General features: G+C 41.4%; 4 protein-coding genes across 4 annotated transcripts in view; 2 read left to right on the top strand and 2 right to left on the bottom strand.

Moving 5' to 3' along the window:
• Nucleotides 1-570: 570 nt before the first annotated feature.
• LOC110985370 (uncharacterized) lies at nt 571-2274 on the top strand. The gene is made up of 2 exons (XM_022246346.2): nt 571-1254; nt 1621-2274. The coding sequence occupies exons 1-2, from the start codon at nt 571-573 to the stop codon at nt 1759-1761; spliced, it is 825 nt and encodes a 274-aa protein (XP_022102038.2). The 3' UTR covers nt 1762-2274.
• Nucleotide 2275: 1 nt separating this feature from the next.
• LOC147796806 (cytochrome P450 4F4-like) lies at nt 2276-5021 on the bottom strand. Its single transcript, XM_087145772.1, has 2 exons — nt 3603-5021; nt 2276-3548 (listed from the first exon to the last, which is right to left on the bottom strand). Exons 1-2 carry the CDS (start codon nt 4178-4180, stop codon nt 3092-3094), a joined length of 1035 nt encoding a protein of 344 aa, XP_087001898.1. The 5' UTR covers nt 4181-5021; the 3' UTR covers nt 2276-3091.
• Nucleotides 5022-6405: 1384 nt separating this feature from the next.
• On the top strand, nt 6406-18254 carry LOC110985354 (cytochrome P450 4F12-like). The gene is made up of 4 exons (XM_022246326.2): nt 6406-7088; nt 12039-12257; nt 12644-12903; nt 13230-18254. The coding sequence occupies exons 1-4, from the start codon at nt 6507-6509 to the stop codon at nt 13681-13683; spliced, it is 1515 nt and encodes a 504-aa protein (XP_022102018.2). The 5' UTR covers nt 6406-6506; the 3' UTR covers nt 13684-18254.
• The window catches only part of LOC110985344 (uncharacterized), a 96861-nt gene continuing 95180 nt past the window's right edge, over nt 17069-18749 (bottom strand). The window contains 1 exon segment of the mRNA XM_087146159.1: nt 17069-18443. Coding sequence (XP_087002285.1) covers nt 18366-18443 — 78 coding nt within the window. The 3' untranslated portion in view covers nt 17069-18365.

Genomic DNA, 18749 nt, shown 5'->3' on the forward strand with positions numbered 1-18749 from the left:
GTACAGGTACCTCTGGTCTGTTAAGTTCGAATTTAATCCAGTGAACGGTTTTCTTGTTATAGTCATTTAAGTTTATGGCCATGCTTGCGTCAGACCACATGTACTGAGCACTTTAATCGAGAAAGTTAACATTTTTGGCAGCCTCAAGGGCAGATCCATAACCGAATTTTCAGGGGGGCTATAGCTGTTTCTTGAGCCAAATATTTTGAAAATTTTGGCATATAATCTTTTACCGGCAAACTTTAGATTCACAAAGGCAGACATTAATTGTAAAAGTTTTTGTCAAATGTTCCACACAGGCTTGAGACTCTTCACATGACAAACAATCTATTTCAATTTTCTCGAACCAGATAGGTTTTTGCAACTTCAAGGTAAAAATTTCAGGTTACATGCATGATGTCTCAATGTGCAATTCACATGAAGATTTGATGTGGACAATTCCATCCAGGTTGACGTCACTGGCTCCTAGTTTGGGTGTCTTTAGAAAATCTGAGAGAGCATGCAGCTTGAAATTCCAAATATGATTGTGTTTACCGTTTGGTATGCAGGTGAGCGTATCACCTGACCCTGATGACGATGGACTCCCAGCAATTTCCCATTAAATTAAGGAAAACACAACCTCCACTGCAGCTGCTGATACCTCCATGTTTGTCGTCAGCACTAGCGAATGCAAAGACGTTGGAAGTGATCGGTCGAACAAGGCCAGTACCAGCAGAGTGGCCGACGCTTCCCCCAAGAGGCCCAAGTCATCAGCATCGGTGCATTCCAGTGCTTCTGGCAGCTCTGCAAGTTCCAGCGGCTCCTCCAAGGTCAGGCAAGAAAAAGTCCAAGAGGCCCCTGTCCGGCCTTTGCTGCTCCATTGCTGTTGGAGATGTTTCCCTCGTAGTGGCAAAGGATAGTGAAGGTCCAGATCCAGGGACGTCTACTTCAGCGGCCCCCAGTCCTGCAGTGAGTCCCGCCGCAACTGGCAGAGCCAACCTTGCGCACTCCGAAATCTCCGGAAGTCTCAAGAAAGATGCCAATCAGAGTGGAGAATCTCCAGATGCCAAACCTACGGAGTTTCAGCAGGAAACTTCCCTGGGGTCTGACACCGAGCCCCCTGACCCTCTGCTTGTCCCTTCAGTATGGGTGGAGCCCAGCAAGAGCACTTCGAGCCTGAAGAAGAAAATTGGGGCCAGTAAAGGAGAGGAGATGCTTCTGCTCGAAAAGAGGACTCCACGCTCTGACAATCAGGATGATTCCGACCAAAACCAGGTTGGTGGCACCACTATTTGGCAAATATAATATAATAATAATAATAATAATAATAATATTTCATGTTTAGGATTCTCCTAGAGGTTATTTCCTTGAATACATTGACATGAATGAATATTTTAATATCTTGACAGTCTCTCTCCCCTGCAGCATCCGTGATGAAATGCTTTTCCAAGTTCAATCTACATGACATCTTTGAAGTTTGAAAGCCCATTTTGGGTGCATGGCACCACTTTTCGTTCAAGAACTTCAAAAGTCGTTCTGCTTTAGAAATTGTTAAAGAGGAACCCCCTGAACTGAGCCTGAACAAATGATATGATTGATATATAAATCAATATTTTACACGTTATTTTGTCTTCTCCACAGACTGCTGGAAGCCATGAGAGCTTCAAGGATTTCAGAGACACGGTCAAAAACACAAAAAATTCCACAATTAAAACACGTAAACCGATAACAAGTGAAAGAATTTCACAGATGTCAAGATTGTTAATCCCCCTTTTGTCCTAAACGTCGCCAATTTGGAGTGTGATCAAATAAGCCCTTTTTATCGAATATGCCCCTTTATAAGAGGATAAAATCTTACAGGATCACCGGACAACTTGTATCCAACAAAAATCTCTCCATATTAGCAAAAACATACAGCGTGTGCAGATTGCCAAAATAATAATAGTAAAAAACTTTGATCTTCCAGTGCCCCTTCAATCAGAATTTGTACAAGTCTCTTTAATTTCGCCCAACATTATAACGTGTAAAGAGGCAGACCACCCAAAGACTGTATGGTGTTATACGATCTTTACTGCTGCCAAAATTCATTTTTCCTTTTACATACAGCCAATTTAGTAATTAATCCAGGTCATCTACACAAGCTGAACTGAAATTTGCTTGTTAGTCATATCAGATTTCTTAAAATAGATCACTAACAAGCAGTAAATTTTACCCAATACATTTGAAACCTATAATATATTTGGCATATCAGCCAGCTAAAAAACCATTCACGTGAGCTTTATTGAAATATACATGTTGGTATTATCCTGTACCCAGAATTAACATTGTATCCTACAAACAGTAAGATTCAGATCTCATATACTGAAGTTACTGTAGTTAATAAACTGTTTTCATGAGCAATGGCATATTCCACGAATTGTGTTCTGTACTTAATTGAAGCCAAGTTTAAACAATCAACAATATTGTAGAATAAGGGTGATCTTCCCTCAACATTTATTTTGTTTTATGGTTTCGGTTTGTTTGTGTTGCATCTCTCTCCGTCAAGCGGGTGCAAAGTGGCCTGGAATGCATACTCAAGGCTGGCGCTGAGAGTTCCAAATTTGGAATGGAAAAAAAATAGCGAATCGACCACTGCTTTACTTGTATTCATAGCCCCATTTTGTAATTTACTTCCAACAAGACAACAGTGATATTTGTCAATAGGCCAACAAAACCCAAGCTATGCATCTGCACCTCCCTCTTTCCCTTTTCTTTAATCTTCCATGTAGGCAACTTCTATCTGCATGCATATGCATATTGGATTTGGGCACCATTATCTTCCTTTTTTCTCGTGTAATATCACTGGTGAAAATGTGCCAGACCGTGTTTGCACAAATCTCTTCTGTTTAGCAAAAATATCGGAGTCCCACTACTGTCATTACTAGCCAGATGAGCAACAAATAATGTAAAAATGTGCTGTACATAAAAATCAGCTTATTATAAAAGTTCTGCCTATTTAAATGCCAACATTACACATAGTTACATGTATTTGCAGAAGAAGACTTTTTAGCTCAGCATAATCCGTAAGAAATGCCCATCAACTATATTCCATCCCTCACCTGTTAAGACCATTTTAACATCTTGGCTCAAGAGCAATCATAACCTCGTGCAAAGGTTTTAAGGCAAGTGTCAGATGAGGGACCGGCTTGGGCTCACCGTCAACTAAACTCAGTCGGAACTGCCTCAAAATTCGTCCCACCAACACTTTGATTTGGTTATAGGCAAAGTGCTGTCCGATACAGTTTCTGGGGCCAGCCGATAATAGCAGGTAGCTGAAGGGGTCAATCTTGAAATTCTCCGGCAGGAACCGAGAGGGCTTGAAGTCCTTGTGGCCCTCGCCCCAGACCGTTGGGTTGTGATGGAGCTGGTACATGTTGAAAGCAAATAACGTGCCCGGTGGAAAAATGACGCCGTGTACATCGTAAGGCCGAGGGGCTGTCAGCGTGCGGGATGGTAGAACAGGAGGAGGGTACATCTTCAATGTCTCTTTGATCACTAGAGACATATACTCCATGTGGCTCAGCTCTTCGCTGTAATATATATAGCCAAACGAGTGACAAATTTTATACTTTCGCCCAATTTACACAAAACGTGGTAAAGAAGGGGTAAGCAGAGATACACCTGGAGGACTTTCTCTGATTGAGTGTAGAAATGATTGTCTGGTTAACTTAAAAAGGAACAGTGGTAACGATGCAGTATTGACATCACTTGAGTGCTGTCTTAAGATTCTGTCTGAGTCTCTCTTCTCTAGTATCTTGTCCACTTCCTCTCTGACTTTTATCTGGTGTTCAGGATATCTAGCCAGATTATACAGCACCCAGGTAGTGGTAGTAGCCGTGGTTTCATGGCCAGCGAACAGGAATATGTTGACTTCGTCAGTCATTTCCTGGACTGTCAGCCCTTTGCCGTTGGTATCGCGAGCCAGGATGAATGTGTCCAAGAAATCACGGGGCTTGACAAAAAACGGAGCTTGTGGTTGTGAAACAGGTAATTGTGTGGCAAGTCTTCTCTGCGTTCTGGCTATGGACATACCAGGCATGCCACAAAGCTGTAATTGGCCTGTATAGCCCAGCCAGTTCAAACTCATTCTGTGTCCTTCCTCTATGGTACATATGAAGCAAACTATGGGACAGAGAGAACCCTCTGCCTTTGTGTTTGTCATTGTTATACTGATATCATTTCAATTTACAAATCTTTTGGCCAACACCGGAGGAATGGCTATCATTTAGAGGTCGGTGGCCGACCTTTTCCGGAAGCAGTTGGTGCAATCGACAGTACTTTCCACGAAATTCAGAGACAATTAACACAGCCACAACACGAATTTTACAATGGATATCCTCGTTTTTACTGCATGAGCATCCAGATAAACAAGTTCATTTTCTCATGTAATTTTCAACCTATACAATATAGTTCTTTCTCTGATTACTGTAGTAAGACATGGGCAATTTTATTTGTCAATTTGCAGCATAGAATTAGCTTCGTGGGCTAAAAAAATGAATTCGATTGAAAGTAACTGAATTCATCAACAATTAAAGGGCAGCGTAGTAATTCCAACTTTGGTTTCACCATTTCAAAGGGTATTTGGATGCCTTTTCGATTTTTATGCTGATGAGATTTGCATATTCAGGATAAAACTGTGACGTCATCTCAGGAAGAAGCCTCAATGTTACATTGGTTTGTACACCAAAACGTCCTGTGTCTTTGTAGATTTTCCTGGACCAAGTTTTTCTTCTTTGCTTATCATAGTTGTTTATATGTGCATAGCAATAAGAAACTATCAATACCTTTCCCAGAAATGCTCTCCATTGGTAAACTCTGGCTTCACATTTGAACAGAAATATGTATGCACTGTGAACCATGTCTTCCCTGGATGACTTCACAGCAACAGCGCCCTGAGTTGTCTAGGGAAACATTGGTTATTTTTATTCTTTAAAAATGTGCAGTTTTCAATGCATCAAGCCAAGTAGGAATGTGCAAGAGTTTTCATACATTGAAGAAAAGTACAAAGATGCGGCAAAATTGTGTCGAAGAAAAATTCATTGTAGCTACACTTTAACGCATCATAGCTTCCTTTGTCCTGTTCGGTACCCCCAACAAGTCCAATCCCTGTACGCACTCCAGCCTATTGTCACTTAATTAACACATCCCCTAGATGTCTGAACAGATTCCTGAGATACCAGTATTACCCAACAAAGGCGAGGGGGGGGGTCTTTCTGTCCCACAGTTTGCTTCATTTGTGTCCGTACGCGTGCCTCATTAAAGATATGCAGTGGGATGCATTTGCCGTTCCCACATGAAACGTATCTTCTTGGTGACAGTGGATAAGCAAATGACGAAATTCAGAGCAAATCAAGTACAGCAGGTTCCCAATAATGATGACCGCACGCCAGGTGTAGAATTTACGTCGAACATGTCATGGCATATTCCAAAACAGATAGAGCTGTGAAGGATGTGTACCGACACCCACATTAGATGATACAACAGGCATTAGATGATGCCTGTTGTATCTGAACTGTGTGCCTTCTTGGCGCAAAGACATAACTACTCTGAGGAAATTCATTAAATAAAGGTGATAACCTGAAGTACTCCGAGCTTCTTTATGTAAATTATTATAACTTTATTATGACTGTTCATACTTTTTGCCCTGCTTCAAACAACAATCCCATTCAGTATCTCGGACACGTGCTCCACGTGCCCGAAAACATTTTGGGGGCCAAGTAATCTTCTTTTTCAAAAGTTACGGGGGACACTTTTAATGCTAATGGCTGGCCAGAAATTCTCACTTGAATTAGTGGACTGCACCCTAGTAGCATGGAGCAGAGTTCACGGAGTAGCATAATCACTCGAAGGTTTCAGTACAGCGCCATCGCGCGCAGTCTAGGGGTGCAATGAACTCATTCGAGCTCCATTGAAAAAAGTGTAAAATCAACAAAATTTGGAGCCCAATGGCAGACAACTGAAGTGCCTGAGGCCTCTTAAACAGAAAACAATGTGTTCTTTGGTCCTTCAGATTTCATTTGATTTTCAATTTTTATAGTAGGTTAACCAATGAATTTTTAAATTAGGCCTATCTGCCAAAACAAACTCACCCCCTCCCCCCAAAAAGGGAAGTTGACAAATTTTCAATCACATTTTTGTCTGATTTGCCCTCAGATGGGTGCCCCTGAATCTACAGAGATGATCCTGGGCCATACTTACACAGACCCCTCTTTTCGAAGAATCGGTTTAAGCGCTTCGTTCTGGCGGAAAATTTTCCTTGAATTGGGACACTGCACACCTAGCTTCAGGGCCTTTCCATGACTAGTGACCTTTGTACTTACCTTTGTAACAAACGTGACGTTCACGAATGTACATGTACTTGTCTCGAAATTCAGTGTCATAGGTGCCTACATGTACAGTGTACATACATGTAGGCCCTACACGTACCTAACTGCTGACAGTTTGAAAGGCTGTGGTTGCACTTAGCTAGATCAGACATTAATTCCAAGATGCTGTGGCTATCGCTGTGCGTAGTGTTGGGAAGCATTTTTTTCGTTCGCATACTGTCATTCTTTCAAAGAACCATAGAAATTCAACGTGCCATCAAAAAGCTCCCATCCCCACCGGGAGCGCATTGGCTGGCGGGACACCAGAAGCAGTCCCCATTTAGCCCCGGCCTGCAATGGCAGCGGGACACGGTGGCGGCCTTCCCCCGTGCCTACACACTGTGGCGTGGGTTCATTCCGATTCCTGTCCTCGTCCACCCAGACACGCTCAAGTCCCTGCTGGCCAGTCCCACGGGCTCGGTCAAGTCCAGCTTCTACAGCCTGTTCCGGGACTGGGTTGGGGAGGGCTTGGCGGTCGCAAACGGAGCCAAGTGGAAGAGAAATCGGCGCCTCCTAACGGGCTCCTTCCACTTGGATACTCTGCGGACCTATGTCCCCGCCTACAACGACTGTGCCGAGGTGCTGCTGGGCAAGCTGAACCGACTGGCTGCAGAGGGAAAACCCATGAGAACTGATCATGAGCTGGGCTTGTGCACGTTTGATGCCATACTTCGAACTGCTTGCTCCCACCAATCTCATTGCCAGGTACGTACCTGTACCTGTACATTATGTACATAGGCCCAAACAAGTCATGAAAGAGAAGCTGCAATCAATATTTTAATAATACAGACCTTCAAAATAAACCTTTGTTTAACTGTTTCAAAGGATATTTTATTGTCTTTTGTTTTATGCTAATATATGTCCATATTTATGAACAAAACTTTGATGTTACCTCCGGAAGAAAGTTTCAATTTTAGTGCATGCTGCCGAATATTACATCGGTTTGTGCACTCAGAGTCCCACATTTGTGTCAATTTTAAACATTTATTCTTCATTCGAAATAAAAGCATGTACACATAACCCAGGTCATGGTTTTCAAAACTATAACACTTGCAGGATATAGTCACACCCCTACGAAGACAGAAATATCATACTGCAAGTGCATTTTAAAAACTACTACAAAACCATTAATACTTTTAAGTGATTCCACAAACTTAGAATTTTATGGAGAGATAGTAAAATAAATCGAGAAATTACGTGCGAATTTTGCTGGACATAATTTTCTCTGTTTTGTTTGTATATTGTTAATGTGCATAGCACTAAGCAAAAATCACTCCCTCTCTCAGAATTAATGTGTTCAGCAATTCAATTCTGGGTTTACAGTTTCAATAGAAAATCTATATGCACTGAATTATGACTTTCCTGGATGACATCGCCGTGTGACGAGTGCAACTCGTCGCCAATACTAAAAGGTGATTGATGGTCACGACTATCAATTTCCAGATAGTCGACGCCTCATGCGTCGACTAGTCGGACTGTGCTACGACTAGTGGCTGGAAATGGTAGCCCTCGGTGCCCGCGACTGTACATGTACCTGTAAGTGCCGCGCCACAACTGTGCAGTGGAGTACCCGCCAAGCCCCGCAGACGCAGAGCGTGGAGCGCTGCGCCACGTGTGCATGGAGCAGCCACACGCTGCCCATATATAATACCCATGTAAAGTTTGTACACCTAGCTTAGCTAGGCGGTTCGCACACGCTACACAACTTCATAGTTATGAGTGACCACCAATATCTGGTCTCCTGTCTCGATGGTATTGTCATGGCTATTCCTTCCTCCATGGTATTCGCAGTCGTGCAGCCGCAACTTAGGCTGCATCCGAATCTCTTGTCTAGAGCTTGGTCTTGGTATTCACTTCATTGGAAATGCATGGAGACGCGCAGACAATAGACCTAGCCGTAGCTCTGGAAGCCCGTTTCGGACACGGCCTTGTGGGCCCGCGGTGCCCGAGCATCACAGCCGCAGCTAGTCGAGTCCACTCTGGACATGATTAGACTAGACACAGCGCAAACATGATTCCTTCTTTCTTGAAGATATTATTATTATTATTCAGGGTGAGGTTGACAAATGATAAAAATAGCTGAAAACAGCTGAAAAAAGACATAAAGAAGCTGAACTGCGAAAATGTCCTATACTTTTGTACACAGCCGGTGAGGAAAAAAAGTTGAAATCCAAAACAAAAAAAGCTGAAATCAGCTAAAAAGCTGAGAAATCTCACCCCTGTATTATTGAGCGGGGCCTTGCATCTGTGCTTTAAGCTTTGGAATTATTGCGTGTTAATACATGTCTGTGAAGTAAAAAAAGGATTTGCAATGAATGTACACACCGGGATCATTTGTTGTTTCTGTATTTAATTTGTAATGTATAAACATTTGTGAAATAAAAAAGTTTGGTATGCATATGGTAATAATTTCTTTCATTGCAAAATGATTTAAAAATATTTTACTCGATACAAGTTTTCCTTCTGTTGTTTTTTAAAAAGAGTTGTATCCCTCCCCTTGAAGAAAATGGAAGTGTCCGAGTCATGTGAACGTGACTGACCATCCAGGACGCACCTCGCCTGTCTATATGCATCATGCATGATTGTAAACTCATTAGCATTCAGGTGAACCTTTCACGTGCGCTGCTTAAGTACATTGTATGCATGCAGGCAGCGTACACGTACATGTACATGTACATTAAACACAACGAAAGTGCTTAGCGCCTGGGGTAAGATAAATCCGTGTTCTGCGTGAAACTAGTCTGTCGGAACGTGTACGTTGTAGGAATAGTTACTTTTATATGAAATTTCAAGCAGTTTAATTTTGTCTCGCTGCCAAGAACACAGGAGAGGTTTGGAATTTTGGACGTAAGCTGTCGAAATGGAGACTCTCAAAAGTGGCAAAACATGCGTTGATGTAAAAATATATTTGAAGCCTTGATTCTTAAAATTTTACAAAAAACTGAAGTTGCAATGGCGTGTAACACTCCGAATAAGCGTGGCAGCTAGGACTGTGCATGAGTGGGGTCTGCACGGGCAACGAACCACAAAACTACGTGGACCTAACATTTCTGGGAAAACTCGCTTCGCATGAGTGTATCGTCTCTTGTGAGAGCTGTGCAAACTCGAAATAGAGACCGTGATTAAGACGTAGTATCCATGAAGCAATTCAGCATACAAGGCACTTGTAAACGACATTTTGATCTGTCTTCGTCAGGTAAAAATGTGAGAAAAAAGCGTTGAAAAAAAGTCGCATTGTTTATCTTAAGGACTTTCATACCCTGGACGTCGGTTAGTCAAAATGTAATGTAGACGTCGTCCAATATGGGCTACTGGTGACCAACAAAAGCGGGCATTGCTCCTACATTACTCTGGCCCTGAAGTAATGGACATCTTTGAGACTCTATCGGACACTGGTTCTACATATGAATCAGGGCAAGATGGTCTTGCAAAATACTTCGAACCGAGCAAGAACATTTAGTATCAACGCTTGGTTTTTCGCGAGGCCAAACAACACGACAGCGAAACTGTCGCAGACTTTGGCAACCCGCCCAAAGTCACAAATCATCCATGGTTGTACCTCATTAAAGCTGAGACGCTAAGCACTTCGCGAAACGGAGCTCAGTCTCCGAGTCTCAAAGCTTGGAGGACGGACACAAACGTTTGTGTCCTTCCTCCATGCTCAAGTTGCTAACCACAGTCCCAGCCTACGAACTGCTGACAGCCAATCCAAAGTCATGGAACAGCATTCCCAGAGCGCAGCCAACCGTATAACTGCAAAGCCTCATGAAAAGGGACGTGGTTCGAGCAGGGCCTCACGCTCGATCAAGCCCAGACGCTCTGTACTCTGTCGCACCTGTGGAGGTATGTTTCCTCACAAACAACAATGCCCAGCCAAAGGTGTGACATGCCACTCGTGTGGTAAACTCAATCATTTTGCCAACAATTGCCTGAGTTGTGGCAAATCAGCCAAACTGCAGAGTAAAAGCCGGATGCATGCAGTTGATGACACTGTTGCTACCACAAGCTCATGTGACGATGAGTATATGTGTCGGAGTATCGTCATCGCCAAACATCCGGTTATCGCAATAATATGTTAAAGACTTTGAAATGAATTGTTTCGTAGTTGAATGCGAAACGATTTTTGTAGTCTTTGGAGATACATTTGGGATAAATTTGAGCATCATTTTACATGATCAACTACACGTTGGAGGCTGCCATGACAATGAAAATGGTATAAGAGAACACTGTTTCTTGTTTTCTTGTGAAATGGGAAGGGTGCCTTCTTTTAAACCTAATCTTCTGACTTGCTATACTCTCACATCTCTAGCCCCCCTAATTATATTGTGCCCCTTTACAAGTGGCCAATGAGTATCAAATTTTTTCTCGAGCATAGGTTTGTAAAACACCCAAACTACATGAGACTCAAAAATCGATCCTGGTATTGATAAAAGTATCGATTCTTGCTGACTATTGAAGAAACATAATCGACACCCTTGCCTAAATCGATACCGAGCCTAACTTAGCTCAAGGATGACTCAATGCAAATTGGTTATGCATGAGTGCCCTCATGCTGCTCTAGCTTAGGATAAAGCACATTGTACAACAAAGGATCTATATGTACATGTACATTCGTGTATTACACGCATGTACGAGGGAAAATCCACTGCTAGGGAAAATTCGTGATATTGTAGCGTGGGCGTGCAACAGCAAAAGAGACAAGACTTTAAAATCAGACTTTGCCGGCCATTAACAATCAAGTTTTATTTAGAAAATTACCAAAATTATTAACTGCCTTTCCTACAATTATTGGCTGGATTTAGGGCGGTTCATGGCAAGTTGTGAAATGCAAACAGGACTTGGTGACTGGTAAAGAAATAAAACAAATTAACCAGAGGCAATTAAAACCAATCAACTTACATGAAAATCTCTCCAAACCCAGGTATGGCGAGAGCCTTGCCCTCCACTAGATGTTACCATACCAAACCCAACTGCTGGATTCCCCCCAAAATTCCAAGCACCTAGGTCTTAACTGGTCCAATACCCAGTGTAGGGAACCCAGACAAAGGAACTATGCAAATCAGCAAAGCAAGAAACCTAATGGGTGAGGGATACTGGGTTTAGGCGTGCCCACTAGAATTAGTAACAAAAGGATAGGCCTACATGTAACAAAAGGGGTGGGATGACCGGATGGACTGGTCCACATCTTCCTCAGAGGGGGAAAGCTATGGGTGGACTATACCATTGACGTACGGGTCTCCGATTTTACTACAATAACAATATATGAACCTCTAACCAAGTCAAATTTAGCAGTGAAAATGTTGAAGCATTTTCTCGGATAATATGTACAATGTTTCGAGACCCGTCTGTGCCAGTTTGTGCACAGAGGTGTGAAGTGATGTCCGGATATGGAAGTTTCAAATTTCCTTCTCTTCACTGAGATGAGCGATAGGTTCCCTGATCAGGTGTGGAGTTGAAGTGTTGATGTGTTTGAGAGACAGCACCCAATTTGTTATTTATACTTACTGTCACACAGCTGTTCGCATAGTGTAACAATCATGTATTACAACATTTGTTAATTGGGAGGAGATAGCTGCAATAGGATCTATCTAGGGTAAATGCATTTCATATTTGAAAATATCAAACACAATTCTACACCTTGATGTTTGAATTCAGTTGGAGGATAAGAAGAAAAATGGAGATTTGGACTTTCTGTCAGCAACCAAAATTCTCGTAAGCACTGTACAAGAGCGTAAAACCGGCAGCCCACTACTCGTGAACCCCTGGCTGTTCCGGCTGAGTTCCTTGTATCCTGATTGGAAACGAGCCTGTCAGTATGTACATCGAATTGCAGATGAACTGATAGAAAAAAGGAAGAAAGAAATATCTGAAAAGGTAAAAAGCATTCAATTATTCTGCCCTGATGAAGTCAAGCTCCCTGACTTCACAGCTGCAATCATGAAAATTTGCTGAACTAACATCATAGCGTACTGCAAGTTGACAATCTGTCACTCACCAATCAACTAACTCCAAATAGCATTTATTCCTAAATGAGAAATGAGCCATCAGCACACATAAAATACGTCTTCAGACTGTGTTTACATTTGTTTTAAATTATTTCAGTGGAATTAATTAAAAATGTGAGTCGTGACTTGTTAGCACAGTTTTTCATTTTGAAATATTGAAACCATTAATTTTTGTCTTCAGATGTAACAATCTCGTTTTTTATTGTCGGCCAATGCACACCTTTGTACTTTGTATTATGTACTGTCGTTTACCAGGCAGAGGGTGGAGACCCTCTTGTCAAGCCCCGTGATTTCTTGGACACACTCATCCTGGCTTGCGATACTGATGGCAAAGGGCTGACAGTCCAGGAAATGACTGACGAAGTCAACATATTCCTGTTCGCTGGCCATGAAACCACGGCTACTACCACTACCTGGTTGCTGTATAATCTGGCTAGATATCCTGAACACCAGACAAAAGTCAGAGAGGAAGTGGACAAGATACTAGAGAAGAGAGACTCAGACAGAATCAATAGGTATAGACACCCAGATGATGTCAATACTGCATCGTTACCACTGTTCCTTTTTAGGTTAACCAGACAATCATTTCTACACTCGATCAGAGAAAACCCTGTATGCCCATCTGAGCTTGCCCCCTTCTTTACCATATTTCATAAAATTGGGCAAAAGTATAAGATTTCTCACTCGTTTTGCTTTATAAGCACAATCTTGATTATTTGTATTGTAACCTGATGTTCTGCCGAGAAAGTCAGTGAAATTCTTGTAATAGAAAACCAGACTTGGGAGCTGTGTTTATTTGTACTTGCACACTTATTGCTTATTGTTTGGCATCATGTTACAGCGAAGATCTGAGCCACATGGAGTATATGTCTCTAGTGATCAAAGAGACACTGAGGATGTACCCTCCTGCTGTTCTGCTGTCCCGCACGCTGACAGCTCCTTACGATGTAGATGGTGTCATTCTCCCACCGGGCACGTTAGTTGCTTTCAACACCTACCAGCTCCATCACAACCCAACGGTCTGGGGTGAGGACCACATGGACTTCAAGCCCTCTCGGTTCCTGCCAGAGAATTTCACCAAGATGGACCCTTTCAGCTATGTTCCATTCTCAGCCGGCCCCAGAAACTGTATTGGACAGCACTTTGCCTATAACCAAATCAAAGTGCTGGTGGGACGAATTTTGAGGCAGTTCCGACTGAGTTTAGTTGACGGTGAGCCCGAGCCGGTTCCTCATCTGACAATTGCCTTAAAACCTTTGCACGAGGTTATGATTGCTCTTGAGCCACGATATTAAAATGAAGTTATCGGGAATATATGTGAGGGATGGAACATAGTTGATGGGCATTCCTTACGGATTATGCTAAGCTAAAAGTCTTTTTCTGCGAGTACATGTAACTATGGGTTATGTTGGCATTTATGGAAAGAAGTTTTATTTTATGCTTATGCTCTGCACATATTTCACTTTTTTCACAGCATTCATTGCCTATCTAGCTAGTAATGACAGTGGTAGGATTGCGAGTTTGTTGATAAACCAGAAGAGATTATTTGCAAACTCAGTGTGGAACATTTCCCTAGTGATGTTGCACGAGAAAAAAAAAGGGAAGAAAATGTTGTCCCAATCCAATTTACATGTAGGTTGAGGTTGCCTACATGGAAGACTAATAAAAAGGAAAGAGGGAGGTGCAGATGCATAGCTGGGGTTTTGTTGACCCATTGACAAATATTACTTTTGTCTTGTTTGAAGTAAATAAGATGGGGCTATGAATACAAGTAAGGCAGAGGTGGATTCGCTGATTTTTTTGTAACACAGTAGTCAATGTAATATTTTTTCCCCACATGAATTTGTGTTGACAATCCATTTTCCATTCCAATTTGACACTCTCAGCGCCAGCCTGGAGTATGCATTCCAGGCCACTTTGTACCCGCTTGATGGAGAGAGATGCAACACAAACAAACCATAAACGCAAAACAAAACAAAACAAAAGAAACATTGAGGGAAGGTCACCCTTATTTTACAATAATGTTCCATGTAGGCTAGGGGTGTGCATTTGCGGGTATTTTTAGAGCCGGGTACCCGTTTTTTGTTAACATGAAAAGAGATCGCCCAATAACAAATGGCATTGTGCGCAACCCGGTGGATCATGTGCCCGAAACACGGTTCTTTTTGGTACCTACGAAGCAAGCAGAACATTGTTCTAAACGTCGGAGATAATCTCTCTTACCCTTTTATCAAACGAAATTGTTACCTTCAGTTTGCAAATTTTTTGTGGGTGTATGAAACAGAAAAACAAGTCTTCACGGGAAACGTCAGAAAAAAGAACAGAGCTGCAAACCACGTACATGATATACGCACCTGCAAACGCTCAAAGGAAATGTCCCGGATGCTGCATGACCACGGACACGCGGAACGCAAGTGGCGTGCACGAATGGTGAGCGCGGGTCGTGTCACGTGCGGACCAGATCAGTGCTATGTACGTCACGGGTTAAAAGGCTAAAGTTTTATGTACAAAAATACCACCGTAACTCGAACAATGCCCACACCATTACATCCACTTATTTTGAAGTTTCTGATTCAAAACACCGCCACCAAAATGCTTCAAACGGCGTTGAAAGAATCGGAAGTCTACATAGGGTCAGGAGTCATCGCAAGTTCATTTCTTTTCTGACGAGGACCAGCACGTTGCATAAATCAACGTAGCTGCAACTGTGTACTCATGGCTTTCAAGACGCTAAAACTAACCTGATTGCAACGCGGGCCCAATTGTAGTCCCCTTCAGGCAGTCCAATCGCTGACACTGCAGCAGCCATGTGACCGTAAAAAGAAAGGTCATGTGACCACACATAAGGAAGCCCAAGTGAAAAAAATAGCAGCGCTTCACGTTGTTAAATGACTAAGCGATACGAAAGTTTTGCCACACGAAGGTACGTACCACGAGATTTTAATGCATAAGTACTTCGACAAGTGATATTTGATTGGCCGACTGTATTATGACTTGCACCTGTCAACATTTCCTTTTTTTCGAATGAAAAAATACTTGGATTTGAAATGCTTTAGTACATACAGAAAAATCATTCCTGCTTTTTTCCTCATCCACAGTTCCGGTGAATTACTGAGGAAATTCAAGTTGCTTTAATTTAAAAATAATTTTGAAACGGAATATTTCTTGGTATAAAACTTAACTAATTCAAGTTGCTTTAATTTAAAAATAATTTTGAAACGGAATATTTCTTGGTATAAAACTTAACTAAACTGGTTCTCTGACTCTTTGGGTTTGTAGCGCACATTTAGTGCTTTGATTATAAAAAGAGGCCGATCAACCACACAATTTGTGCGTGATCGCTACTTACCGCACGCCGTGTGGGGTCTCAGTACCGCAGGAATATTACACAATCCGCTCTCGCTTCGTCGTCAATCCCGACATAAAGTAATTTTCATTCATATTGTTTTATTTGACAAAAATACTCTTAATTCAAACAGTAAGCACTACTTATTCCGCACAAAAGTCATTTAGGCCTACAGGGTTTGATAGTTACAAATACAGTCATGCAAGTGTACATCAACAGCGCTTCCCCCTCATAAGACAAAACTCCTTCGGTCTCTTGTTCATATAGGTTTGGTACAGTCATTTTCCTAGTTCCGGATCGCAAAAATTATTCAGTAAGACTGCAGCTAAAAAATCGTCAAATTCGAGTGAAATATGGTCAGAAGTCAACATTGTGCTTTGTATATACTTCAGTTTTTTTTTCAAAATCTAAGCTTTTATATTTGGATTCACAGGATCGATCGACGAAAGTGATGATGACACCTTTCCTAGTTCTGGATCGGTTTCGGATCGAGACAAAAACGTCTTCAAAAATAAAAAGTAACCACACGAAAAATCCATTTTCAGCCAAAACCATTGTAAAAAGTTGCTTTTCTAGTAGAGAATCTTTTAATTTTGAGAAAATTAGATGAAAAATAAGAATTCCAATGAATTAAAAAGGTAGAAATTGTGTACGGTTTGACTCGACTTTTAAACTGTACAGTGAGCTATCAACGTTATCCTACCCGCGCCGCACAGTTGACGAACCCATTACGTCACGTACATTTCTGCTGCGCCCGTGTAGTTGAGTTCGCAACGACTTTGCGTGGTAACGCCGCGTGATCCGAGAGTGGGGGAAAAGCTTGCAGTTTTCGCTAAATTAACAAAAACGGAAACTCTAAAAAAGTCATTTTGATTAAGCGGACATTAGATGCAAAGGTTTATATGACTATTCAATTTAAAGAAATATTTAAAATCACACGTTGCGAGTGACCTATCGCCCGTGAATTTTAGTGGTTTTTTCGCTCTTGTGAACTAGGAAATTCCGGAACTAGGAAAACGACTTGCGGTGCAATGGGCGGAGTGGGTAACAAAATTAGCTGTCGCTCTCCGAATTCAAGTTTCATGTATGACCTGGGGACCGGATTTTCATCGGCACGGTGGTTTTCCATGAAGTCTGTCCTTCAGTAAGAAATTTCACAGACATTTTATGCATGACTGTTTGTTCCTAATTTATTTACTTTTTTACGGGTACCCGGCCCGGAAAAATGGAACCGGGTTTTGAAATCGACGGGCGGGTACCCGGGTACCCGGCACAGGCCTAATGTAGGCATCTCGGATTGTTTAAACTTGGCTTCAATTAAGTACAGAACACAATTCATGGATATGCTGTTGCTCACGACAACAGTTTATTAACTACAGTAGCTACAGTATATGAGATCTGAATCTTATTCTGTTTGTAGGATACAGTGCTAATTTCGAGTATAAGATATTAACCAAATGTATATTTCAATTCAACTTTTGGTCACATGAATGGTTTGTTAGCTGGCTGATTTGCCAAATGTATTCTAGGTTTCAAAATGTATAGGGTAACATTTACTGCTGATTAATGATATATTTTAAGAAATCCAATCTGGGTTTATATAGTTACTAACAAACACATTTCAGTTCAGCTTGAACAGGTGTAATGAACTAGATTAATTACTTAATTGGCCAAATGTAAAAGGAAAACTGAATTTTTACTCTAATTCGTACTAAGCTTGTAGTGTAACAATGAGTAATAAAGTGTAATTTGTTGGTCCTTGTTTAAATATCCAAATAATTCTTCTATGTTGTGCTGATATATTATTCATTGCTACATCGGCTACATTAATTATTTTTTCAACTCTTGTAAGGAATCTGTATTATTGCTGTATCCAGGATTAGGTGGTATAATGTCTTGTAATCTAGTGTTCCAAATTGTTTCCACAAAACATTGAATGATGTGTTGTATCTGTCAGTGATAACATTTAAGCCATCTTATCTGTGAAAGAGGGCAGATATTTTGAGGCAAACGTTTCGAGGTGTAACAACCAACACTCTAGTCTCGATCACAATTATTTTGTGATATTACTGAAGATTGTGGAACTAAATTACCAGTTGCTACTTAACGGAATATGAGTACATAGAATAAACTAAAAAATGCTATCAAAATCATTTCCTAGGTCCTTAATCCTTTGACTTATTTCTCCCCTGGGCCTAGGCGAACAAGACGTTTAGTAGATCTGCCTCTTTACACATTTTATGATGTTTGGCAAAATTAAGAGACTTGCACAAATTCTGATTGAACAGGTGCTGGAAGATCGAAGGGTTTTTATGTTTGCAGTCTGCACACAGCATGTGTTCTTGCTAATATGTGGAGAATTTGTAGGATATTAACTCATCAAGTTGTCCGGTGATCCTGTGATTTAGATTTTATCCTCTTAAAGGGAATATTAGATGAAAAGGACTTATTTAACCATACTCCAAATTGGCGATGTTTGGGATATTTTAAGGGGGATTAACAATCTTGAAATCTGTGAAATTTTGCCATCTGTGATTGATTTATTTGTTTTGATTGGGGACGTTTTTGTCGTGTTTTTGACCAGATGTGGAGAGGGAGCAAAGGCAAACATTGGTTCGGTGGCCTCTGACATTACACGTGCGATTCGTCGATATCCATTAGTAGGTCCGTGTCTCTGAAATCCTTGAAGCTCTCACGGCTTCCAGCAGGCTGTGGAGAAAAGAAAATAATGCATAAACTATTGATTTTGGTGATTTTGTTTTACACTTGTTCAGGCTCGGCTCGTCAGGGGGTTCCTCTTTCACGATTTCTACAGCAGAAGTACTTGTTCTTGAAGAACAGTGGTGCCTTGCACCCAAAATGGGCTTTCAAACTTCAAAGATGTCATGTAGATTGAACTTGAAAATGCATTTCATCACGGTGCTGCAGAGGAGAGAAGCTGTCAAGATATATATTTATTCACATAGTATGTTCTTTTTCGTACATTAGGATGCCATTTTATTCAAGGAAATCCTC

This window comes from Acanthaster planci, linkage group LG14, assembly GCF_054643075.1.
Source record: "Acanthaster planci isolate LZ-2023a linkage group LG14, COTS_SCS, whole genome shotgun sequence".
NCBI lineage: Eukaryota > Metazoa > Echinodermata > Asteroidea > Valvatida > Acanthasteridae > Acanthaster > Acanthaster planci.

Bases quoted from the DNA above. Each gene is read 5' to 3' on its own strand.
- LOC147796806 (XM_087145772.1), bottom strand. From the start codon at position 4,180: ATGACAAACACAAAGGCAGAGGGTTCTCTCTGTCCCATAGTTTGCTTC. The intron at 3,549-3,602 runs GTAAATTGGGCG...TATATATTACAG, and splicing joins CCTTCTTTACCACGTTTTGT to CGAAGAGCTGAGCCACATGG.
- LOC110985354 (XM_022246326.2), top strand. From the start codon at position 6,507: ATGCTGTGGCTATCGCTGTGCGTAGTGTTGGGAAGCATTTTTTTCGTT. The intron at 7,089-12,038 runs GTACGTACCTGT...GTTTGAATTCAG, and splicing joins CCCACCAATCTCATTGCCAG to TTGGAGGATAAGAAGAAAAA. The intron at 12,258-12,643 runs GTAAAAAGCATT...GTCGTTTACCAG, and splicing joins AGAAAGAAATATCTGAAAAG to GCAGAGGGTGGAGACCCTCT.
- LOC110985370 (XM_022246346.2), top strand. From the start codon at position 571: ATGACGATGGACTCCCAGCAATTTCCCATTAAATTAAGGAAAACACAA. The intron at 1,255-1,620 runs GTTGGTGGCACC...TCTTCTCCACAG, and splicing joins ATGATTCCGACCAAAACCAG to ACTGCTGGAAGCCATGAGAG.